The sequence below is a fragment of the Micromonas pusilla genome (genome assembly GCF_000151265.4).
Source record: "Micromonas pusilla CCMP1545 genomic scaffold MICPUCscaffold_3, whole genome shotgun sequence".
NCBI classification, from domain to species: domain Eukaryota; kingdom Viridiplantae; phylum Chlorophyta; class Mamiellophyceae; order Mamiellales; family Mamiellaceae; genus Micromonas; species Micromonas pusilla.
Window position 1 is genome coordinate 930,628 of NW_003315884.1, and position 23,235 is coordinate 953,862.

The window sequence follows — 23,235 nt, forward strand, 5'->3', positions numbered from 1 at the left end:
GGCGACGCGGCGCCGTCTGCCCCGCACGTGCGCCTCTCGTTTCACGCGACGCCAGACGACGGCTTAGACGCGAGCGTGATCGAAGCTCGAGCGGCGAGGGAGGCGAAGAGCGAGGCGGCGTTGCGGAAGAACGCGACGGAGATGACGACGCTCGCCGCGTTCGCGGAGTGGCAGTTCACGACGCACATGTGCTACGCGGTGCTGAGGCAGGACGAGATCGGGGAGTTCGAGGAGATGAAGACGGACCCGGCGCTGAAGTCGTATTGAGACGGGACGCGACGCGACGCGACGCGCGTCCTGGTGCTGCGGCGAGCGCGTCGCTTCTTCTTAGTGTGTTCTATTATCGTGATTATTCATTCGCGGGCGTTCCAGAGTTTCTCTTCCCGTCGTCTGTCTTCTTCCGGTGGTCCTTCTCTCCTTCTCGCCCTCCCTCGTCACCGGCGCCCCCCGTATCGGTCCGGGTTCATCAACCGGTCCAGGACGACGTTCAGATCTACTGGCTGCCCCGCGTCCTGCATCTGTCGAATCACCCCCCGGACTTGCTCGCGCGTGAACCCCATGTTCGCGAAGTCGTCCACGATCTTCTCCATGCTCACCTTGACCTGGGTGTTTTGAAGCGACGCCGGCGGCGCGTGCCGCCCCGGCGGCGGCCCAGGGCGGTACGGCGGCGGCGGGCTCGGGCCTCTGTCGTACGACGGCGGAGGTGGCGGCGGCGGCGGGCCACCCGAGTGGTGATGCGGCGGCGGCGGGCCGCCCGAGTGGTGTTGCGGCGGCGCCGGGTGGTGATGGCGGTGAGGTTGATGATGCGGCGGCGGCGGTCCCCCGCCGCCGTACGGAGACCCGTACGCCGGCGACGGCGGCGACTGAGGAAGCGGCGGCATCCCGTGCGGCTGCGGCGGCGGCGGCCCAGCCGGAGCCCAGGACCCCGCTCCCGGCGAAAGGTTCTGTTGGTACGACGGCGAAGGGCGCGCGTCGACGATCGGGACGCCGACGGCGACCGCCGGCGGCGCCTCCGGCGGCGCCGACGCCGCCGCGGACTCCGGCTCCGGCTCTGGCGCGCGCGTCGGCGTCGGCGTCGGCGACACGGAGAGCTTCTCCACGAGCTCCGCGATCGGTGGCGCCGGCGCCGGCGCCGCCGTGGACGACTCCTCCGGGACGGCCCGTTCCAACGCGCGCGCCAGGCTCTTGAGTTCGCCCGTCGCTTCCGCGAGCGCCTTGACGTTTTCGTCGTTCGCCTCGAGCGCTCCCTCGATCGCGGTCAAGCGGGACGTTATCTCTTCCAGGGCGTTCGCGACGTTCCCGGTGAACTTCCGCATCGAGCTCTCTGCGGGTTCGCGGAAGCGGGGGGGCGGGGGTGAGCGCGCGGGAGGGGCGCGCGGGCGAGATCTCCTTCCATAATTCGCGCTAACAACGACCGAGTCGCGCGGGCATCGGACGGACGGATTCCTCGGCGGTCCGCGCGGGGACGGACGGGGTCACGCACCCACGGCGTCGCGGATCATCTCCGCGATCGCGCCAGTCGCGGGGACGTCATCCCCCGCCGCCCCGCCCCCGCTCGGGGTCGCGTGCTCGCCCGCGAGCTTCGCCTCCGCGTGCTGAAGCATCGACGAGCTCGGCGCCGTCTCCGGGACGACGGGCGCGCGCTCGGGGAGCTCCGCCGCCTCCGCGACCGGCGGTTTCTTCGGGGGCAAAGGCGCGAGGAGGTCGAACGGGTCCGGCGCGTCGCCGATCGTCATGCTCTCTCTCGGGTGTCCTGGGGGGGACAGCCGCGCGCGTCGCGTGGGTGGGTGTGCCAAAGTCATCAGGCGGGACGAAAAGAGAACTGCAAATCCTACCCATAACCTTAGATAAGGTTATCGACCTCGTCAGCTCGCGGCTCGTGGAAGATATTTTTTAACCTAACCGGCCCATTTTTCGACTCCCTGCTTTTTTCTATACCAGAAATATCTCGCGACAAAGCCTACCCAAAACTGGATAAAATAACCCGTCCGTTGGGGGTTCAAGCTCCGACGTGGAATCGAATGGAAAAGAAAAGGCGATTCTCGCTCTGCCAACTCGATGGAACCCCCCGGGGACGATCTCGATTATTACCACCGAGGAGCGCGAGTGTTTCCAGGAACGCGGAGTCACGATTGGCGCAGCGCGTTTTTTTGTCGCCGTCGACGAATGAGCGCGCGCGTCGTTGCACGCTTCGCGAATTGACTACCCCGGGTGACTCGGACCATAAAGTCCAAAAGCGAGGCAAAGAAGCGGGACGAATGCGCGTCCGCCGCGACGCACTCACGTCCGCGCGGGAGAGCGCTGCACGCACGAAAGCGGTCGAGAAGGCTCGTGCGCGTCGTTAAGAACAGTTCCCCCGCGAAACACGCGCGCGCGCGCGAACGGGGTGCCGCGCATTACGCGTCGACCGGAACACATTACGCGGCGGGGGGATTTATTTCCGCGTGCTTCGACGGGAAAGGGAGGGAAAAATGCTCGCATGCTTCGCGTCCGGGTCCGGCCTGGACGCGCGCGGGGGGAAGCGCTTGAAGACGCGCGTCGACGGGCCGAGCACGTCGGGGAGCTTCATCCCCGCGGCGACCGCGGGTGCGTCCGCGTTCCCGTCGCGAAGACGCGCGACTTTTCGTTCCCGGAAGCGTCGGCCCTTCCGCGTTTTTCCCTCCATCTTATTTACCCCGCGCCGACGCTGACGCCCCAACCGTCGTCTCGCAGAGGAAGAAGAGCGCGTGCACCGCGAACTCGCCGCGCTTCGCGACCGCGTCTCTGACGGGTACGTCCGCGCGTCGTCTCCCCGCTCGCGCGCGAATCCCGCGCTCGCGCGCGGCGCGAGACGCGAGCGTCGACCGAAAACCGTCTCGTCCATCTTCCGGGAAACGCGACGCGGCCCCGGCGGCGCCCCGATCGCGATTCGTCCCGTCCCTCCCTCCCTTTCCCGCGAACGTTCGCTCACGCGCTCGCTCCCCCCCGAACCCCACCCCCTCCCGCGTCGCGCTCCGCAGGGACAGAGGGAAGATCGAGGAGGTCGTCTTGGGCGCGGGCGCGAACGGGATCGCGTTCGTGGCGCCGTCGCCGCGCGTCAGCGTCGCGTTCGAGGGCGACGTCGCGGTGTACTTTCGCGGCGACCCCATCGCGACGCTCGGGGACGACGCGGAGTCCCCCGCGCACGAGATCTTGCGCAGGTACGGCGCGGGGCGGCCGAGCGACCCGAGCGGAGACGACGACGTCCTGAACGTGTCGCAGCTCCCCGGGTCGTTCGCGATCCTATTGTTCGATAAGCTCGCCGGGAAGACGCTCGCGGCGAGGGACGCGAGAGGGGGCGAGGCGCTGTTTTGGGGCACGAAGGATCGAGGGCGGACGCTGCTGTTCGGGTCCGATCTGGGGATGCTCGAGAGGGAGTGCGCGGACGCGGACGCGTTCCCGGTCGGGACGCTGTTCGTGAGCAAATCCGGGGAGCTCACCGGGGAGCTCACGATGCTCATGGGGTCGGAGTGGGGGACGTGGGTCGACTCCGAGGCGGAGGAGGATGAGACGGACTTTCTCGTCGGCTACGCGAGCGCCGCCGCGAGCGCGGAGCGGCGGTGGCACAACGCCACGGGGGGGCTCACGGCTGGTTTGGGGTTGAACGGGTGCAATCGTCAAGCGAGTTTCGGGACGCTTCAAGCGGCGATGCACGGGAGCGGGTCGTTGCATCGGATCGACTCGAACGCGTCGTTGCAGAGCTTGGAGAGCGGGGGCGCGTTGAACCAGTCCGCGGCGGCGTGATTCGCCGCGGTCCGCGTCGCGCTCTTTTGAGGTCGACCGTCGCTAGCGCGTCGATCTTCTGTACCACCATCCCAGCTCGCTGTGGCTCGCGTGATATCACTCGCGGTCCCCGTCGCGTATTCTGGTCTAGTTAAACTCATACTGTGTTCATAGTCTCACTTAGCCGGTGTTGCCGGAAAGATGGGTTGTTATTATCATATATTCATTCCGACGTGGCACACGACGGGGAAGGAACGATCGTCGACTCAACTCTTCCCCGCGACGTTCCCGCTGCCCGCCACTTCGCCCCCCCCGATCCCGCTCCCGCTCCCGCTCCCGATCGCGCGCTTCCCCGCCTCGATCGCGGCCGCCCACTCCTCGTGGCTCCGCCCCGGTTTCAACAAAAACGCGGCGACTGCGGAGCCGAAACACAGCGCCATCGCGACGACGAGCGCGGCGGTGTAGTCCCCGTTCGCGTCGTACAACAACCCCGCGGTCCACGGCGCGGCGAGACCGGCGACGCCCCACGCGGTGTACACCTTACCGTACTGCCTCGCGAAGTCCCTCGGCCCCGTGCGTCGCCTGAGCTCGACGGGAACCGCGGACGCGAAGACGCCGTAGACGACGGAAGCCGCCGCAAGCGCTGCTTGCGCGGCCACCACCGAGCTCTCTGCGCCCGCGCCCCACGCCATGAGCGGCACCGCGACGAACGGGACGACGCGCAACACCTTCGTCGCGCCGCACCACGCGCGGTCGCACGCCCACCCGCCTAACACCCTCCCGAACGTCGTGAACAGAGACACGATGGACACCCCCGCGGTGGCGACGCCGATCGCGGCGCCGTGGCACTGCAACAACGCGCTCGCGTGCGCCACGACCATCAACCCCGCGAACGACCCCAACCCGAGAGAACTCCACAGCGTGAACATCGCGGGTTTCAGCTGCGCGTCGCGCTCGAGCTCCTCCGGCGTTTTCTCTCCGTCGTTCTTATCCCGCTTCCGATCTGCGAGCGGGGCGTCCAAACCCCCGAGCGACAGAAGTAACCACAGCGGCGCGGAGGACGCGATCAGCGCCGCGCCCATCCCGCTCAGCGCGAGCTGGACCCCTCCCGCGTCGAGAAGCGCTCTGATTATCGGCGCGAACACGAACGCGCCGCCCGCGCGCGCGGAGGTGACCAACCCGGTCGTCAGCCCCTCGCCGAGCAGAGACCGCGCGCCGTTCTCCGCGCCTGAGATTTGCACGGAGAGGCCGTAGCCCACCCCCGCGGCGGCGCCAAACATGGCCCCGTAACCGACGAACAGCGGCACCACGGAGACGTATGACAGCGCTTTCGACGCGACGAGCATCCCGGCGCCGGCGATGAGCGCGGACCCGGACGCGATGACCGCGGGGTTCAGCCGAGAGTACAGCGCCGGCCCGAGCTTGAACACGGACGCGGTGAAGGCGATCGTCGCGAGCGAGAACACGCCGGAGAGGACGCCGCGCCCGACCCCGAGCGCTTGCTCGAGCGGGACGAGGTAGCACGACCAGCAGTAGAGCGTCCCGAGGAGGACGTTGAGCAACACCGCGCCGATGAACGCGAACGACGCGCGCGAGGTCTCGTCGGTGAAACCCTTCGAGATGTCGTCGGAGGGGGACGCGGTCGCGGCGGCGGCCGCGGCGACGCGCGCGCCGCGACGTCGCCGCTCGCCGACGGGAATCCGATGCGGCGGTTTCGTCGACGGTTTCGGTTTCGTCGACGACGGTTTCGTCGAGCACGACGCCGCGAGTCCGCGGCGTCGTTCCGCCGAGGACGCGCGCGACGTCGCGACGACGGCGGGGGGGATCGAGATCGAGCGATATCGGTGCGTCGTCGCGCGACGCATCGCTCGCGCCCCGGTCGCGCTCTGAAGACGCGCTCGCCCACCCCGCGCGCGGTGGGCGGTCGCGATGCACATCGCGACCGATGCCGAGCCGGTCATCGCGCGCGATGCGACGGACGCGGCGAGGAGTGCGCGCGCGTCGGGGCGCCGCCTTAGCCCTTTTCGCAGGGCTTTATTCCTGTGTGAGGGCCAATCCATACAAAGCAAGTACATCGGTCAGTTGAAAGGAGACGCGATCAAATGTTGAAACCGAGGGACGGGTGAAAAACGTTTTTTAGAACGCACCTGAAGCCAGCCTTGAAGCGCGCAGCGCGATTCAAACGCGAGCGCTCTCGCCTTCAGTCGTCGCCGCGCCACCGCCTCGTCTCCTCGCGCGATGACGGTGGAGCGCGCGAGCGAGGGGCTCGCGCAGATGCGGATCTCCGCGGACTCGCCGCGGACCGCCGCGAGCAAGCCGCCGACGCCCGTGCGCCTCACCGTCGCCGACGTCGCGTCGTCGCTTCCGACGAAACCGTGCGTCGACTTCGTGGACGCGCGCGTGAACGACGCCCCCGGCCCGGTGCGCTTCGTCGCGTTCCGTAACCACTACGCGTCGAGCGTCACCGTCAAGGTGAAGCTCGCGACGAAGGTCCCGGTGAAGACGCCCGCGGGGACGCTGCAGAACGCCGGGGAGTCGCGGTGGGTCACGGCTCTCAGAGACGTTCGCGCGATGGAGAACTGCCATCACGAGGACGACGCGCAGGCGCTGAACGCGCTCGAGCTCCCGAGGGTGTCCCCCGACGGGATCGCGCTGAACGGCATCGTCGCGATCAGGGTGTACGCGTCGAACCCGTCCCCGCGATGGGCGACCGAGCGCGTGCGCGTGAAGCGATTGGTCGCGTTCAGAGACGGCACCGAGCGGAGCGTGCGAGCCGCGGTGCTCGCGGCCTCGTCGTCGTCGTCGTCGTCGTCTTCCACGACGCGCCGCGGTGCCGCGCGCGCGTCGTCGACGCCGGAGAAGGAGGATTCGACGACGACGTCCGCGACATCGAAAGACCTGGACGACATGGACCCCGAGGACGGGATAGCGCTCGCGTGTAAGGACGCGCGCGGCGCGATGCGACGAGCGTTCGAACGACGAGCGGCGTCGGAGGGGGCGAGTGCGACGCGGGAGGTCGGGCGGGCGGTCTTCGGCGCGGCGCGGGACGACGTCGTCCTCGTGGAGTGAACTCACGGCGGGCGTTAGCTTAGCTTCGTAGCGCGTTACTATCTCGTAGTCTAGCTAGGGTGATCTATCGTCGTCCGCGCCCGCCGCGGCCGCGGCCGCCGCCGTCGTCGGTTTCGCGCGGCGCGAAGCGAAACAACGCCGCGGCGAGCTCCGCGCCGTCCGCGACTCCACCGCCTTCGAGGTCCAGCTCACGTTGCAACCGAGCGGCGAGAGCGGCGTCGTCCTCGACGGCGGCGTCCTCGACGTGACCGTCGTCGCGCTCGTCTACATCGCGACGGCCTCTCCCGCGCCCGCGCCCGCGCCCGCGCCCGCGTCCGCCGCCGCGGTCTCTGTCTCTGTCGCCGCGGCCGCCGCGATCGCCGCGATCGCGGTCGTCCGCGAACCGCTCGAGAAGACGAAGCCTTCGCGCCGCGTGGTCGATCCCAGCGCTCGAACTGACGAGCGGTTCCGGTTCGATCGCCGCCGGCGCTTCCGGCGCGAATCCGGGAGGCGGACCGCTCCGCGTCGGCGTCGGCGTCGGCGCCGCGACCGCGTTCGTCGCCTCCGTTCGCTTCGGAGGCGACGCCGGCTTCTCGCGCGGGACGAACGCGGTCGCGGTCTCGGTCTCGGTCGCGGTCGCGGTCCCCGCCGCCGCGGCCTCGCGCTCCGCCCTCGTCGGCGGCAGCTTCGGACGCTGCCGCGGCGTGAACGCCTCAGCCTCGGCCGTTTTGGCCTCGGCCTCGGGCGCGGTCCTCCGCGCCTCCGGCGCCGGCGCCGGACGCCTCGCCGGCGCCGCCGCCTTCTCCGCCTTCGCGCGCTCCGCCGCCCTCGCGGCGGCGAACCTCCCTTCCATCGCGGCCGCCTCCGCCGCCGCGGCGTCGCGCGGGTCGTACGGCTCGAACTTCGGCGCGGCGCTCGCGACGGCCGCGGTCGCGTCGCCGGCGTTCATCCCCTTCGCGGCTCGGCGCGCCTCGTGCGTCGCCGCGAGCGTCTCGACGCGTCCTCCGAGGGATCGAAGGTCGTCGCCGCCGAACAGCAGCAGGCCGTGCTCGGCGCGGACGACGACGCCCGCGGGGACGAGAACCTTCGCCCCCGGGGCGATGTCGTCCGGGATCCCCGGGACGGGGCGGTGCTCGATCCCTACGACGACGGCGTCGCCGTCCGTGAGCTCCCATCGCGTGAGCCTCCTCCGCGACGCGCCTCCTCCTCCGCGTCCTCCTCGCCCCCGTCCGCCGCCGCCGCCGTCCGTCCGTCCTCCTTCGATCTCGTCGCGGCCGCCACCGCCGCGCGCGGGTCTCGAGATGTCGCGCGCGTCGACGACCTGGAGGACCGCGGGCCCTCTCACGCCCTTCGCGGCGACCGAGGCGGGGAGGCATCCCACGCCGACCGCGCGAAGGTCCGCGTTCGCGAGGCGCGCGCGCGCGGCGTCGACGTCGCCCTTCGACGCCCTCGCCGCGTTCGCGATCGCGCTCGCGTCGAGGTGCCATCCCTCCGCGGCGAGGATATCCGCGAGCGGGGACGTCCCCGCCGCGGGCGACGCCATCCGCGCCGCGTTCTCCGCGCGGGAGGGTGTGCGCTTGCACCTGCAGATCGCTCGAAACCAACAACGAACGCGGCTTGAGCGCGCGTCTGATTCTTTTTGAACGCCACTGGATCGCGCGCGGCGTCGCTGCTCCACCTCCCGCACGCACGATGATCCCCACGCGGGTGACGCACAACCCGATCATCGGCCCCGGGGTCGTCCCCATGGGCGTCGACCCCGCGTACGACGCGCAGTACGCCAAGCACGGCGCGCCGACGCGGCACGTCGCGTCGCACGGCAACGGGCGTCCGTTCGTCGTCGAGCCCGCGACGCCGAACACGAACACGCAGATGCCGTACGTCACCGGGACGACGGTGCTCGGGATGAAGTACAAAGGTGGCGTCATGATCGCGTGCGATACCCTCGGTGCGTCCCCGCTCGTCGACGGATCCGCGCGCTCGAGACGCGCGGACGCAACCCTAAAAAGTCTTCGCTCGCGCGATCTCAGATCCTCCGAGGGACGCGCGGATCTGACGTTTCCCCTCCTCGTTTCCTTCCCCCGTGAACAGCGAGCTATGGCTCCACGAAGCGGTACAAGTCCATCGATCGCGTGAAGGTCGTGAACTCGACCACGATCATCGGCTTCACGGGCGAGCTGTCGGACTTCGATTACATCATGACCCTCCTGAACGAGCTCTCGACGACGGATTTCTGCGAGGACGACGGCAAAGAGCTCTCGCCGATGGAGATTCACTCGTACCTGACGCGCGTGATGTACAACCGCCGGAACAAGTTCGACCCGCTGTGGAACTCGTTGGTCGTCGCGGGAGTGAAGAACGGGCGGATTTTCTTGGGCATGGTGGGCATGATCGGGCAGCACTACGAAGACTCGCACATCGCGGCCGGGTTCGGGAACCACGTCGCGAGACCGCTGTTCCGGGAGAAGCACTCGGACGACATGTCCGAGGAGGACGCGCGGACGCTCATGGAGAGCTGCTTGAAAGCGTGCGTGATGAGGGATAAGAGCATGATGAACAAGTTTCAGATCGCAAAGGTGGAGGAAGGGAAGGCGCCGGAGATCTCCGAGCCGTTTTCGGTGGCGACGGAATGGAACCTGCGGTCGTATCACAACCCGACGGAGTTCGCGCCGGGGTGCTGGTGATGGACCTGTACTGTAGCGCGTTTGGGGTGGGGATCTGTACTCGTAATAGAACGAAACGAAAAAAATCATTCATTCAATCGTTCGTTCGCCGCCGGCGTCGTTCGCCTCACCGCAGCGGGTGCTTCCCTAAGACGCTCGCCTTCAACCCTTTAAACGCGAGCGCGGGGTGGTACACGATCGGCGCGAACTCGTGCGACCCCCCGACGTTCATCAGGTGCACGGCATCGGTCAGCCCCTCCTTGTTTTGCATCGAGTGCTCCAGCGCTTGCTCGCTGTCCATGGACTCGACGAAGTCCTCGAGCTTCCGCGCGAGCGTCGCCGCCGTGACTTGGCCGTTTCTCACCTTGTCTAGAATCTCCTTCTCCCACGCGAGGTCGACCTCCCAGAGCGTCCCCGCGTTCGCGTTGTTCTTCGCCCGCTTATGTGGCGGCTCCGCGAACGCCGCGGAGTCCTTCAGACACCCCGCGATCGCGCGCGAGACGTCGGGGATGTACCGTTGTAAAACTTTTTTCCTCGCGCGCTTCTCCTTTGCCGCTTGCGCTCTGGAGATTTTCCCTTTCAACTGGATCGCGCACGCTCGGATAGCGCGGTCGACCGCCTCCGCGATGTCGACGTTATCGTCCCCGATGTACTCCTTCGACGTCCCTTTGAACGGAATCTTCGTGGACACGATCGAGACGAAGATGCCGATCTTGTCGTTGTTCTTGTCGATCTTGTACGACCCCCAGTTCAGACGTTGCACGCACCTCGTGACGACGTCGCTCCCCGCCTCGAACAGCAACGGGATCCGGTTCGCGAACCGGAACACGTTGAACCCTGCCTTGACGTCTTTCCCCCCCAGAGAAACGCACGCTTCGACGATCAGCGGGTGCCCCGCGCACGCGAGCGCCGGGCCGACGAACGATGCGACCCAGTCTGGGGAGAGCTCCTTCATGATCCCTAACCGCAGGTTGTACTCCCCCGCGGGGGATAAGCACCCGCCGTCCGGGTCCGCGAACCGCGCGGACGACAGGAGCTGCTGGATGCGCGTCCCCTGCGTGTCCGTGACTTCTTTCGGGGGCATCTGAGCGTCGAACCCTTTCCCGAGCTCGGCGATCAGCCGCCCCGCGTGCGCCTTGTCAATGCACGTGAACTCCTTCTGAAGAAAGTTCTGCAGCGTCTTCTCTCGCGTGTTCGAGAGGAGGTCCTTAATCAGCAGCTGGTTCTCCTTCGCCGCGGACGGGTGGTGCTTCGTCGTCGTCGGCAGCGTCGGCATCACCTCCGTCCTCCTGCGGAAGACGACGTCCACGTTCCCCTTGGCATCCGTCGCGCCGACGTATTTGAAGTTGAACTGCGCGTACGGCGTCACGATCGCCATCTGCCGCAAGTACGACAGCACCTTGTTCCTGTACGCGCTCCAGTTGCCCTCGATGATGACGCTCAAGATGGCGCCGTTCCAGTTCTTGTCGTTGTCCGTCTTCTCCTCCTTGTGCACGTTGGGCTCGTTCCGCTCGATGTCAATGTCGAGCACGTAGTTGCTTATGAACTTCTGGTTCGGCTGCGCGCTCGTGATGTTGATGGGCAGCCCGGTCGTCTGCTTACTCCATATCAGCGCCATCTTGCTCCCCAGCCCAAACTTCCCTCTCGTCTGACGCACGCCGTACTTGGTCCCGGACAGGACCCTTCCGAGCATGTTCGGGATGTCGTTGTGCGCCATCCCTTTCCCGTTGTCCTCCACGGTGATCCTGAAGAACGCCTTCTTCCCGCCGCCGGGGACTCTCGTGCCGTCGCCGCCGCCGCCTTTCTTCGCCGCCGCGTTCGCTTTCCTCTCCTCTTGTTTCAGCCGCTTCGTCTTCTCCTTCTCTGTCTCGAAGTCCGCGTAGAGGGAGTCGTCCTGCCGCACGTGCGTCTTCAGGCCGATCAGCTCCTCGTACTGCGTCAGCGTCACCTCCTCGATGGAGATGTTGATCTCCGGGAGCATCCCGATGCTCTCCGCGCTGTCCAAGGAGTTCTCGATGAACTCTCTCAGCGTCGTGTACAGCGATTTCCCCGCGTTCTCGAACCCGGCGATGCCCTTGTTGTCCTGGAAAAACTCCGCGGGGGACTTGCTCTTCAAGTTTTTATCCCCCGCGCCCTTCGAGCCCGCGCCGGAGCCCTTGGGAGGCATGACGCGCGAGGGTGGACGCGCCTCTGATCCCCGCCTCGATCGACCTCGCCGCCGTCTCGCGCGGTGTGACGCGCCGACGCCGCGACGACGCGCGGACGACGCGCGCGAGCGGAGTGCCTTTTTTCGATCGAGGTCGCACCGCACCGTCAACAACAACTTCCTGTCAGTTTCCGCCTGCGAGGGGCCGTTGGCCAATCAGCGCGTTCTGCGCGGCTGAGCTTTTTTCAAAATGCCCGGGTGTTTTTTTTTCGCAGACTGTCCACGCGTACGAACTCGAAAAAATCGCACCGTAGGGACGCAATGCATTTCCCGCGCAACACACTCCACCGCGCGTCTTCCGCACGCACGCTACCCCCACACCTTTTACGTAAACAAAATGGTACGTGCCGTGAAGGCGCACGACTCTCATCGCGCGCGCGGCGATCTCCGGAGGGTTCCGTCCCGCGCGCGCGACCCGCGCGCGGGGCGATTCCGGGCGTCTCCGAACGCGCGGGGCTTTTTTTTCTCTCGCCGGGCACTGGTTTCTCGCACGACGGCGGGGCGTCCGCGATGCGGAGACGCGCGCGCGCCCGTTGGGTGCGCGCGCGCGTCTTCGATCGCGGCGTCCGTGCTCGAACGAGCGCGTCCTTCGTAGATCTTCGATCGGGGGAGTCGCGCGCGTGGAGGAGTCCGACGACGTTTGAAGCGATTTTCAAAGCGTCGGGTAATTCCATCGCGTTGTTGACTACGGGCCGTGGATCGCGGGCTCGAGCGCGCGCGCACGACGATCGCGTCGCGGGTTCTCCCGCGCGTTTAATCGATCGCGCGCGCGTCGTGGATCGTCCCGGGTCTCCCGCCGTCGATGTCGCGCGGCGCGACGTCGAAGCGGGCGATCCGGACGCGCGTTTGGCGGGTTCTCAGTCATAATTCGATTTCGCGCGACGGGACGACCCCTCGGTCGACGCGTCCGCGCGAGCCGTCGACCGCGCGATCGCGCGCGTCGACGCGCGGTTCGTCTGCTCGGGTCCACGAGCACGCGCGAACGGCGTCGAATCGACAGAACCCGCGAGGGTTCCGCGCGGACGCGCGCGCGGACGCGCGCGCGAGCGCGCGTCCGACGCCGCGCGAGTCGCGCGCCAACGGACGGAATCCAGTCCCTCCTCCCGCTCTCGATCATTCCTCTCGGCCGCCGCTGACGTCTCCCTCCCTCTCCCCGCCCGCCCATCGTCGATCAGGCTGTTGGTTCCGCTCGCCGCGATAAGGGCAAAGGCCGCTCCACGGGCCTCACCGAGGAGCAAAAGCAGGAGATCCGCGAGGCGTTCGACCTCTTCGACACGGATGGCTCCGGCACGATCGACGCCAAGGAGCTGAAGGTCGCCATGCGCGCGCTCGGCTTCGAACCCAAGAAGGAAGAGATCAAGAAGATGATCGCGGACATCGACAAGGATGGCTCCGGCACGATCGACTTCGAGGAATTCCTTCAGATGATGACCGCGAAGATGGGCGAGCGCGATTCCCGCGAGGAGATCATGAAAGCGTTCCGCCTCTTCGACGACGACGAGACCGGCAAGATCTCGTTCAAAAACCTGAAGCGCGTCGCGAAGGAGCTCGGCGAGAACATGACCGACGAGGAGCTTCAGGAGATGATCGACGAGGCTGACCGCGACGGCGACGGCGAGGTCAACGAGGAGGAGTTCTTCCGCATCATGAAGAAGACCTCCCTCTTCTAAATACTCTCTGAGATGTTCGTCGTCGCACGACGACTGACGAGCCGCGACGTCTTCGAGACTGCGAAAAAAAACCAACTGTAGTTTTCCCCGCCTTTAGGTCATAGCGCATACGCGGTGGCGCGGCGACGCGTGGGGCGCGTCCATCGGACGTACCCACCGCGCCGTGAAATGTTTACTCTTCAAATTATTGTAATAAAGTCGAGTCCACTGTGAGAAAAAGAGAGCGCGCCCGCTGCGAAAATCTCTTCTTCCAGCAGACAGCTCATCAGCTTCTTCCACTTCGACGCCAGGCCGTTCCGTTCCGCAGTGAGACCGGATGACGTGGGACCGTGCTCGACACTTCCCTCGCGCAGATGGCCGCCCTCGCCGCCCCCGCCGCGACTCTGTCGTCCCGACGACCGCGATGCCTCGCCGCTCGTGATCGCCGTCGCGTCCGCGCCTTCGCGCGCGCCGCGACCTCGACGCGTCGCGTCGCGTCCGACGACGCGCCATCGCGCGACGCCGAGCCCGAGCCAATCGTCGAGATCGGCGTCGGCGTCGGTCGACGACGCGCGCTGCTGCTGTCCACCGCCGCGCTCGCGTCGACGCTGCCGTTCGCGGACGCGTCTCCCGCGCTCGCGGCCGCGCTCGCGTCCCCGTCCGACGGCGTCGTCCTCGTCGTCGGCGCGACCGGCGCGACCGGCCGCCGCGTCGTCGCGCAGCTCCGCGCGAAGGGCTTCGCCGTTCGCGCGGGGTCGCGAGACGTGAAGAAAGCGTCGTCGCTCGGCCTCGCCGCGTCCGGCGCGGAGCTCGTGCAGCTGGACGTCCTCGACCCGTCCTCGATCGCCGCCGCGATGAGCGGCGTCAGCGCGGTCGTGTGCGCGACGGGGTTCACGCCGTCGTTCAATATCAAGAGGGACAACCCGGCGAAGGTGGACCACGAGGGCACGGATAACCTCGTCGCCGCGGCGACGGCGCCGGGAAGCGACGTCAAGAAGTTCGTGCTCGTGACGTCGCTGTTGACGAACGCGAAAGCGGCGGGGCAGAAGGACAACGACAACTACAAGTTTCTGAACGCGCTCGGGGGGGTCCTGGACGAGAAGCTCGCCGCGGAGCTGAACCTTCGCGCGTCCGGGTTGGATTACACCGTCGTCAGGCCGGGAGGGTTGTCCAACGAGCCGGAGTCGGCGGTGGGGAACGTCATCGTCCGCGGCGAGGACACGACGTTCGGTTTGGAGAGCGACCCGGGAAGGGAGATCAGCCGCGACACCGTCGCGGCCGTGTGCGTCCAGGCGCTGCTCAGCGATAAGGCGTCGAAGCGGGTCGTGGAGATCGTCGCGTCGCCGGACGCGCCGGCGTCCGCGCCGGAGACGTGGTTCGCATAAAAGCGACGTACTGTAACGCTCGCACACGAGGCGTTCTATATTTATAATAAATACTCGCATACTACTATCATGCTCACATCACGACGACCTACCTCGTCGATCGGTCCGGTCGTCGCTAAACCCTAGTCGAGCACGGGCTCGCGCGGCTTCGCGACCGGGGTTCCGTGCACTCTGAGCCGGTACAAACACGTCCAGCGGTCGTTCCCGTAGTTTGAGCGCACCTCGAACCGGACGTGATCCACGGCGCCGCCGCCGCCGCCTCGCAGCGCGAACGTCTGCGTCGACCCCACCTGGGAACCCGCGCTCGCGTCCACGGCGTACCGGAACGACCCCAAAGCCGCGAGCGCGTCGCTGTTCTTCGCCGGCGCTGTCCTCGTCCGGTTCCACCCGAGCACGGAGACGTCCTTGGGCGCGGAGGTGATGTCGTACGCCACCCCGCGCGGGACGTGCTCTATCGTCACCGCGTCCACGTGGACAGCCTCTCGCAGTCGAATGTCCACGTGTCCGCGATTACCTCTCAGGGCTAAGCACTCGCCCGCGGCCTGCGTCGTGGCGGTGATCACCCACTCGTCCGCTTTCGGGTGCGTGCCGCCGCGGAGGCTCTTCAACGCTTTCGTTCCGAATCCATCCCCGGCGCTCACGAGCGGAGATAACACGCTGTGTCCGACAACCTTGCCGCCGCCGCTGAACAGCGCGTAGTCCACGCGCCCGGTCTTATCCGATTTGAACCGCTCGAGCTGCGCGCGGACTTCGTCCGCGACGTGCGTCCGCGTGACCATCGGCTTGCCCTTCCACGACTCCAACTTTTTGTCGAGCTTTTTGTCCACGTCCGCGGCGACGGCGACGTCCGCGGTGGACGCTCGTTTGCTCAACGCCACGAGCTCGGCTCGGACTTCCGCGCGGAGGGCTTCGATATCCTTCTCGGCGCCGGCGGCGGCCGCGGCGGCGTCGGAAGCCGCCGCGGGCCCCGAGGACGACGCCTTCGCGGCATCCGCGGCGGACGCGCTCAACGCCGCGAGTTGGGCCGACACCTCCGCGCGCAGGGCGTCGACTTCCTTCGCGGCCGCCGCCGCCGCCGCCGCGGCCGCGGCAGCGTCCGACGCCGCCGCGGGGCCCGATGATCCCGCCCTCGACGCCGCCTTCGCGGCGGCTTTCGCCGCGGCGTCCGCGGTCGCCTTCGCCTTCGCGTTCGCCTTCGCGATCTCATCCTTTAGCTCCCTCCGCAGCGCGTCGAGCTCCTTCTTCGGGAGCGGCGCGGGCGCGGCCGGCGCCGCCTTTTTCTTCGCGGCGGCCACCTCCTTCGCGAGCGCGCCCATCTCCTTCCTCAGCGCGTCCACGTCCTTCGCCGCCGCCGCGTTCTTCGGCCACTCGTTCGTGTCCGCATCTCTCGCCGGCGCCGGCGCCGGTTTCGCCGCCGCCGCCGCCGCCGCCGCCGCCGCCGCCGCTTCTCTCGCCGTCTTCTCCACCGCGGCGAGCGCTTTTCTGAGCTCCTCGAGCTCTCGCTTCGCGCTCGCCTCGCGAAGCTCCTCGCGAAGCGCCTCGAGCTCTCGCTTCGCGCTCGCGTCGCGGGCGTCGTCCTCCGCGAGCGCGCGTCTGATGGCGTCGAACTCTTTTTCGTTCCCCGCGGTCATCGCGTCGTAGTCCCCCCGCGTCGGCCCGGGCGGCGGCGTCGGCGGCGGCGCGGGCCCGCTCTTCGCCGCCTTCGCGATCGCGGCGTCTTGCGCCTTCAGCTTCGTCGTCAGCGTGCTCAAGGTGCGCTTCACCGCGTTCAAATCGCGCTCCGGGGTGCGCTTCCCCGCGTGAAGCGTCATCGCTCGCGCGAGCGCGTCCACGGAGTCGCCGACGCGTCGCATCCGCCCCGCGAGCGCGCGCGCGTCCGCGTCGGACGCGTACGCCGCGCTGCCGCGGACGACGGTCACGCTGTTCACGCTCGTCATGAGCGCGATCGCGACCGCGACGAGCGTCCACAGGAACGTCGCGCCGAGGGAGACGTGCCCGCGCGGGAAGGAGGACGACCGTCGAGAGAGATCTTCGTCGTCGTCCCCGGGGGGGGGACGTTCCGCGTCCGTCCGCGCGTCCGCGCGCGTCGCGTCGTCGTCGTCCTCCAGGTTCGCGATTCTTCGGCTGCGACGGCTCCGCGTCGTGCTCGCGAGGATGGACTTCCTCGCGCTCATCGTCTCCGTGCGCGGCCGTCGCGCGCTTCGAACTGGCGACGCTCGAAGGGGAGTCGAAGGGGGATGATGATGCGAGCGCGGAAGACACGCGAAAACGGCCAGTTAGTTTTATTTCGTTCGCTCGCGCCCTCGCGGCGACGACGCGCTCCTAGTTGCTATCTCGCGAATCGCGACCTCTACTCGTCATCACGCCTACTTCTTCTCGCCCCCCCCGGGCGCGGTCCGAGACTTCGCGCCGCCGCTCGACCCCCCCGCGGACGTCGCCTTCAGGTCGACCCCCAGCATGAGCGCCTTGTTCGCGAACTGCATGAACTCCCCCGACTGCTTTCGGTGCTTCGTGTCGATCGTCCCGGGCGCGGGGGGGTAATACGCGAGCTTCTCCTGGCCGTACGACCACGTCGGCGTGACGTCGTTCTCCGGCGCGATGTACTTCCACACCGCGCGGTTGCGTTTCTCCGCCTCCGCCTTGCGAAGCTCGAGGTCTGTATGACGCGTTAGGGACGAATTGGAGTGGTGACTGGTGAGGGTGGTTTCGGGATTCACAATTCGGACCCGTGACGGCTCGTCGCGAGGTCGAGGACGAGCGGACGCGCGAGAGAAGGGACGCACCGGAGGGGAGCGTCGGCGTCGCCATGAACGGCTTCTCGTCTCCGCGCTCCGCGCGTTCGAGTCCTGGAGTTCGCGTCCTGGTCGACGGGGGACCGAGACGCGCGTCGCGAACTGGAAGCATTGCAGGCGAGCGGCCCCGTCATCACTGCAATAGATCGGATCACGCGGGACCGCGGATCACGCGGGAGATTTTCGTCGCGTACAAAAATACAGTAGGGCCCTAGTGTACGCACAGAGCAAACAGTCAGAAAATGGGATGCTCGGAAGAGATATTTTTCTGCCTGCGGTGTCGGAGACGACCCACGTTTGATGCTCACGCGGCTTTTGATGCTCGCGAAAGGACACGCGCGCGTGGCACGCGCGTCCGACGACTTTCCCGCACGAACGCGCGCGCGCTCGCGTCTTCAAGTCGAAGACTTCGAGACCACCGCGCGACCGCAGAGAACGCGCGCGAGCGGGGTCGAGCGGCGCGCGCGTCGGTCCTTCGATCGCGCCCGCGGGTAAAGTCACCGCCTTACCCCCGTGCGAGGGATCGCGTAGCGTCGCTTCGCGACCGCGCCGCGAGACGTCCCCGTCGCGCGCGCGCGACGGGCGAGCATGACGCTCTTCGACTCCACGAGAACCCTGGGCGTCGCCGCGACGCAGATCAGAGACCTCGACGCGAGCACGATGTCGCAGAGCGTCCGCGGGAAGGGCGGGTCAACGATACACGACGCGAACGTGGACAGCGACCTTTCGTCGACGCTCACGTCCGGCGCCATCGCGACGACGACGGGGAGAGTGGACGAGTACCAGGCACGCGTTCGCGCTCGATTCCCTTCCTCGCGTCTTCTGCCCGCGCCGCGACTCGACGCCGCGCGCGCTCGACCTCGCGGCGAGCGACGCCGCGCGCGCGCGCGATCGTCGCCAGAACGCAGCCCGCGCCCCCGCTGACTTTTTTTTAATTCCTCTCTTCTCACCGCTCACCTCACCTCCCCTCCGCCCCTCCACCCCCGTCCCCGTCCCCGTCGCGCGCGCAGCTGCACTCGGTGATCGGCAGCGGGAAGTTCAGCACGGTGTGGAAGGGCGTCCACCTCCCGTCCGGTAAGACGGTCGCGGTGAAGAAGGTGCAGATATACGAGATCATGGACGCGAAGCAGCGGAGCGACTGCGTCAACGAGGTGAAGCTCTTGCAGTCGCTGTGTCACCCGAACGTGATTCAGTACGCGGATGCCTTCGTGGAGAACAACGAGCTGATCATCACGCTGGATTACTGCGACTGCGGAGACTTATCGAGCCTGATCAAAGAGCGCGGGACCGCGGGGGTGCCGCTGTCGGAGGGGGACATCTGGAGCATATTCTCACAGCTCGTAGGCGCGGTGACGCACATGCACTCGCACCGGGTCATGCACCGAGACATCAAGCCGGGCAACGTGTTTCTCACCGCCGACGGCGTCGTCAAGCTCGGGGACTTGGGGCTCTCGAGGTACTTCAGCAGCAAGACCGCGGTCGCGAAGAGCATGGTCGGGACGCCGTATTACATGTCCCCGGAGTGCATCAGAGGGCAGCCGTACGAGTGGAGCAGCGACGTGTGGTCGTTGGGGTGCCTGCTGTACGAGTTGGCGGCGCTGCGGAATCCGTTTTTCAGAGACGGGCTCAACTACTACACGCTCGGGAAGCTCATCACGTCGTGCGAATACGATCCGCTGCCGGGGTGCTTCTCGGACGAGCTGAAGCAGCTCATCGCGGCGATGTTGCAGCAGGACCCGGGGAAGCGGCCGTCGCTGCGGGATATCGGCGTCTACGCGGAGCGGTGCCGGTTGCGGTGTCGCGAGATCACCGAGAACGAGCCGCCGGGGAAGTGACGAGGAGAGACGACCCGGGGAGGGACCCGTCCGGGGAGCGCTCCCGAAGGCGGAACCCCGGACTGGACGTAGACGTAGTATCGACACACTAGTAGCGCACGAACGAAGGAAAGGAGACACGCGGGCGGCGGGCGGCGTCTGCCCGTCTGATCTGATCATGTAATGTATCATTATCATTCATTCATCACCATGGGCGATCGTACGGCGTCGGCGCGGCGCGCCTCGGCGGCGACCGCGGCGGCGGCCCCCTCGGCGGCGACCGCGGCGGCGCCCCCCTCGGCGGCGGCCGGTCCCGGTCGTACGCGCGGTCGTACCCCGCCGGCGGCGGCGGTCTCTCCGGTCCTCGTCTGTCGTCGTACGCGTCGCGCGGCCAGTCGCGTCGGTCGCCTCCGCGCTCTCCGCGCTCTCCGCGCTGCTCGTCTCGGTCTCGCGACGGAGGACGCGAAAACGCGCGTCGATCGTCGTATCGTTCGTACCGATCGTACGACGACGACGGCTCGCGGCGCGGGGGCGCGTCGTACCCGCGCGGGTCGTCCCCCCTTCCGTAGTGCGGCTCCCTCGGAGGCGGTTCGTCGTAGGACGCCCGCCGCGGCGGCGGGGCGCCCCAGTCGTCGCGTCGTCGCTCGCCGCCGCGGTAGTCCATGGCGCGCTCGGGAGGGCCCGGCGGGATCGTTCGCTCGGGAGGAGGCGGATACCGAGGCGGAGGCGCGGCGCCGCGATCGTCCCCGCCGCGCGGCGGCGGCGGTCTCTGATGGTCTGATCCGTCGATGTCGTCCGCGACCTTGACGTTCACCCTCCTCCCGTCGAACTCCATGCCGTCGCCGTCCTTCACCGCGCGATCTCTCGCCTCCGTCGTCGCGAACTTCACGAACCCGAATCCTCGGCTTCGTCGCTGGCCTCCGCTCTCGTACACGACCTTGCTGAACTCCACGGGGCCGAATTCGGTGAAGCGCTGCCCGAGCCTCGCGCTGTCCACGGCCCACGCTAAGCCGCCGACGAACACGCGCGTCGCGGAGCCGCGGTTATCCCCCATGGCGGCGGTGCGACGCGTCGGATTATGCACGCGGGAAGATTCCGATGCCGTGCATTTCAGTAGTCAGATTTTGTATCTCTCGCCGCTACACGTACTGTACGTCAGTCGTCTATCGTCTATCCCCTGGCGGAGTACAGCTCTCTGTACGAGTCCAGGTCGCCGCCGCCGTCGCCGCTCGCGTCGCTCTCCCCGCCGCTGCTCATGCTGTAGTCCGTCCCGCTCTCGCCGGGGGTGACCCGCCGCGCGCCGCCGGCGCCGGCGCCGGCGCCGCCCCGCCCCGCGCCGGACCGTTTCCGCGCGACCTCCGCGCGCGTCTTCTCCAACAGCCGCAGCTGGTCCTCCGACAGCGTCTCGCGCGGGGTCAGCCCCGCGGCGTTGGTCACCTCCGGGTTCGCGCCCTTAGTCACCAAGTACTCGCCGAGCTCGAAGTACCCGTACGAGTAGCAGTAGTGCAGCGCGCTGTTCCCTTGCGCGTTTACCGCGTCCAACGGTATCCCGGCTTTCACGCACAACTTCGTGATCCTCTTCCGGTTGTTCTGACACGCGACGATCAGCGGCGTGTTCCCGAACCTATCCCGCGCGCTCGCGTCGAAGTCGCCGCGCTCGCCGAGCATGACGCCGACCGCGTCCACGCGCCCGTGCCGTATCTTGCTGAACACGGGGTGCTCGCCGTGACGACGCGCGGACGCGAGGGACGCGTCGGAGCGGTCGGTGAGGCCGCCGTCGGACTCCGTGCCGTCGTCGGACGCGGAGAACCGCTCGAGCTTCGCGCCGTACGCGGATCCGGCTCTCTCCTGGGGGCGCGGCGTGGACGCCTCTTGGATCCCGGCGCCGGCGCCGACGCCGCCGTTAGGCAGGTCGCGGAGGCTGAGGCGCCCGCCGCGGCTGTTTTCGTCGACTCTCCGCATCGCCGAGCGTTCCTCCACCTCCCACGCCTTCGTGTCCTTCTGCGCTTCCTGGAGCTCCCTCGCGAGGTCCCTCACGCGCGTCTCGCTCGCGTCTCTCGCGCGTCGCAGCGCGTTGAGGCTGTCCAACATCGCGCGCTCCTTATCTATGGACTGTTTCGTCATCTTTTTCATGCGCGCGACTTCCTTGGACATGTCTCCGATGGCGCCGACGGCGGCGCCGTCGCCGCCGCCCAAACCGATCGCGTCGCCCATGCCGCCGGGCGCGGACGCGCGGCCGCCTCGCGCTCGCGGCGCCGGCGGCGGCGCGTCGTCTCTGTATCGCGCGTCCGCCTCCATCCCGAAGCCGGGCTCCCTGACGAGCTTATCGAACCCGAACCGGTCCTCGCGTTCGCCGCCGCCGCCGCCGCCGTTGACGCGGTCGTACAATCCCCTCCTGACGCCGCCGCCGACCGGCGCGGGCGCGGGCGCGGACGCCCGCGCCGGCTCCCTCTGCACGTGCGGCGGCGACTTCCCATTCGCGCTCCCGCCCGCGCGCCGCGCGACCGCGGACTGCCGCGCGGTCAGCACTGAGGGTCGTTCCATACAAAGCGACGTCGGGGTGGAGTTCAAAGGCGTCAGTTGGAGTTGAAAGGGGTCGAGGGCGGGGATTGAAAGCGAGGGATGAGCGGAGAGATGCGCCGGGAAAAGTCCTTAAGGATCGGCGTTCACCACGCCAACGCGGTCGTATGGGAACCAGTGTATAGAACGCACCTGACAGCATGTCCTCGAGCGACGAGCCGTTTTTCGCCGCGCGTTTCAAGACGTCGTCCAGCGCCTCGTCGAGCTTGAAGGCCTCCTTCGCCGGCGACGACGGCTTCGGCGATTCCCTCGACAACGGGCGGTTCACGCGGCGACCGTACGCGGGAAGCTCGTCCTCGTCGTCCGCGCGAGGGGTCGCGAGCCACGACGGCGGCGGCGGGAGGCCGCCCGCGCGAGCCGCGGCGACGGCGGCGGCGCCGCCGCCTCCGGCGACGGCCGCCCTCGCTTCCGCGCGCATCGCCCGTCTCTCCGCGTCCTCCGCGCGCATCATCGCCTCGTCCGCCTGCCGCGTCACCTCCGCGAGCTTCCGCTCCAACTCGACCGCCCTCGCCTCGAGTGCGGCCGCCCTCGCCGCGGGAGCGGCTTCCGCGTCCCGCGCGCCGCCGCCGCCGCCGCCACGTCGCGGCATCTCGTACGGCTCTTCCCGCTCACGCCCGCCGAATCCGCCGCCGTCGTGCTCTTCCGCCGCCGCCGCCGCCGCCGCCGCCGCGTCCGCTTCACGCGCCGCCCTGTGTTCCGCGGCGCGTTTCATCGCGCGTTCCATCGGCGTCAGCCCGTCGTCCGGCGGCTGGTTCTTCGCCGGCGTGAACTTCCCGCTGCTCGGTCGCATCCTCCCCCCCTCCCCGCCGCCCTCGTCGTCCGCGTCGTCGAAGTCGGACAGCGGGACGTCGTCCAGGTGCATGATTGCGCTGCGCGGGGAGAGAAGGTCGAGCGGGTCGCCCGACCCCGTCGACGACGCCGACGTCCGACGGCGCAGCGTCGTCGGCGGCTGACGCTTCGATTGCCGTTGCTGCGCCGCAACGCGCTTGTCCTCGCGCCGTCGTCGCTCCTCCTCCTTCCGCCGCTGCCATTTCGTCGCGGCGTTCGCGTCGTCGTCCGTTTCCGCCGCGGGCGCGTCGTCGTCCCTGGACGCGCACCACCCCGGCCTCGGCGCGAGCGGAGGGGCGCCGTCGTCGTCTGCTATTCCTAATTCTCCGCCTAGTAGGTCCGTCGGCGCGTCGTCCGCGCCTCCCCACGCCGCGACCGGCGGCCGCACGCGGTCGTCCCCGCGAGCTCCCCCCCGCGCGCCTCGGCTCCCGCGTCCGCGGCTCGGCCGTCGTCCGACGACGACGTCGTCGCGGTCGTCCGCGTCCCCGAGGTGGTCGATCTCGTCGAACGCCGAGCTCGACGCTCGGCG

At 68.3% G+C, this 23,235-nt stretch overlaps 10 protein-coding genes across 10 annotated transcripts; 3 read left to right on the top strand and 7 right to left on the bottom strand.

The window, feature by feature from the left end:
* Positions 1 to 434: 434 nt before the first annotated feature.
* MICPUCDRAFT_56339 (uncharacterized protein) lies at positions 435 to 1,316 on the bottom strand (the record flags this gene model as incomplete). Its single annotated transcript, XM_003057259.1, has 1 exon — positions 435 to 1,316. The coding sequence occupies one exon, from the start codon at positions 1,314 to 1,316 to the stop codon at positions 435 to 437; it is 882 nt and encodes a 293-aa protein (XP_003057305.1).
* Positions 1,317 to 4,007: 2,691 nt separating this feature from the next.
* Positions 4,008 to 5,606, bottom strand: MICPUCDRAFT_56342 (major facilitator superfamily; the record flags this gene model as incomplete). The annotated part of the gene is made up of 1 exon (XM_003057260.1): positions 4,008 to 5,606. The coding sequence occupies one exon, from the start codon at positions 5,604 to 5,606 to the stop codon at positions 4,008 to 4,010; it is 1,599 nt and encodes a 532-aa protein (XP_003057306.1).
* Positions 5,607 to 9,526: 3,920 nt separating this feature from the next.
* On the bottom strand, positions 9,527 to 11,724 carry TOP6B (type II DNA topoisomerase VI subunit B). The gene has a single exon (XM_003057261.1). The coding sequence runs from the start codon at positions 11,617 to 11,619 to the stop codon at positions 9,580 to 9,582; it is 2,040 nt and encodes a 679-aa protein (XP_003057307.1). The 5' UTR covers positions 11,620 to 11,724; the 3' UTR covers positions 9,527 to 9,579.
* A 224-nt stretch (positions 11,725 to 11,948) lies between these two features.
* MICPUCDRAFT_49514 (caltractin) lies at positions 11,949 to 13,547 on the top strand. The gene is made up of 2 exons (XM_003056806.1): positions 11,949 to 11,998; positions 12,834 to 13,547. The coding sequence occupies exons 1-2, from the start codon at positions 11,996 to 11,998 to the stop codon at positions 13,326 to 13,328; spliced, it is 498 nt and encodes a 165-aa protein (XP_003056852.1). The 5' UTR covers positions 11,949 to 11,995; the 3' UTR covers positions 13,329 to 13,547.
* A 431-nt stretch (positions 13,548 to 13,978) lies between these two features.
* MICPUCDRAFT_6330 (uncharacterized protein) lies at positions 13,979 to 14,692 on the top strand (the record flags this gene model as incomplete). The annotated part of the gene is made up of 1 exon (XM_003056807.2): positions 13,979 to 14,692. A coding segment is annotated over one exon (714 nt), but the record flags the coding sequence as incomplete, so codon positions are not given.
* A 122-nt stretch (positions 14,693 to 14,814) lies between these two features.
* Positions 14,815 to 16,890, bottom strand: MICPUCDRAFT_62344 (uncharacterized protein; the record flags this gene model as incomplete). The annotated part of the gene is made up of 1 exon (XM_003057262.1): positions 14,815 to 16,890. Exon 1 carries the CDS (start codon positions 16,864 to 16,866, stop codon positions 14,815 to 14,817), a length of 2,052 nt encoding a protein of 683 aa, XP_003057308.1. The 5' UTR covers positions 16,867 to 16,890.
* Positions 16,891 to 16,959: 69 nt separating this feature from the next.
* Positions 16,960 to 17,500, bottom strand: MICPUCDRAFT_56350 (uncharacterized protein; the record flags this gene model as incomplete). Its single annotated transcript, XM_003057263.1, has 2 exons — positions 16,960 to 17,348; positions 17,476 to 17,500. 2 exons carry the CDS (start codon positions 17,498 to 17,500, stop codon positions 17,059 to 17,061), a joined length of 315 nt encoding a protein of 104 aa, XP_003057309.1. The 3' UTR covers positions 16,960 to 17,058.
* A 572-nt stretch (positions 17,501 to 18,072) lies between these two features.
* Positions 18,073 to 19,319, top strand: MICPUCDRAFT_56351 (uncharacterized protein; the record flags this gene model as incomplete). Its single annotated transcript, XM_003056808.1, has 2 exons — positions 18,073 to 18,276; positions 18,495 to 19,319. The coding sequence occupies 2 exons, from the start codon at positions 18,073 to 18,075 to the stop codon at positions 19,317 to 19,319; spliced, it is 1,029 nt and encodes a 342-aa protein (XP_003056854.1).
* Positions 19,320 to 19,474: 155 nt separating this feature from the next.
* On the bottom strand, positions 19,475 to 20,368 carry MICPUCDRAFT_62347 (uncharacterized protein). Its single transcript, XM_003057264.1, is given in 2 exon segments — positions 19,475 to 19,500; positions 19,503 to 20,368. 1 exon segment carries the CDS (start codon positions 20,350 to 20,352, stop codon positions 19,504 to 19,506), a length of 849 nt encoding a protein of 282 aa, XP_003057310.1. The 5' UTR covers positions 20,353 to 20,368; the 3' UTR covers positions 19,475 to 19,500; position 19,503.
* A 100-nt stretch (positions 20,369 to 20,468) lies between these two features.
* MICPUCDRAFT_38791 (uncharacterized protein) lies at positions 20,469 to 21,512 on the bottom strand (the record flags this gene model as incomplete). The annotated part of the gene is made up of 1 exon (XM_003057265.1): positions 20,469 to 21,512. The coding sequence occupies one exon, from the start codon at positions 21,510 to 21,512 to the stop codon at positions 20,469 to 20,471; it is 1,044 nt and encodes a 347-aa protein (XP_003057311.1).
* Between the last annotated feature and the right edge of the window lie 1,723 nt (positions 21,513 to 23,235).

What these genes read in the sequence shown, in the direction of transcription:
- TOP6B (XM_003057261.1), bottom strand. Translation starts at nt 11,619, where the DNA reads ATGCCTCCCAAGGGCTCCGGCGCGGGCTCGAAGGGCGCGGGGGATAAA.
- MICPUCDRAFT_62347 (XM_003057264.1), bottom strand. Translation starts at nt 20,352, where the DNA reads ATGGGGGATAACCGCGGCTCCGCGACGCGCGTGTTCGTCGGCGGCTTA.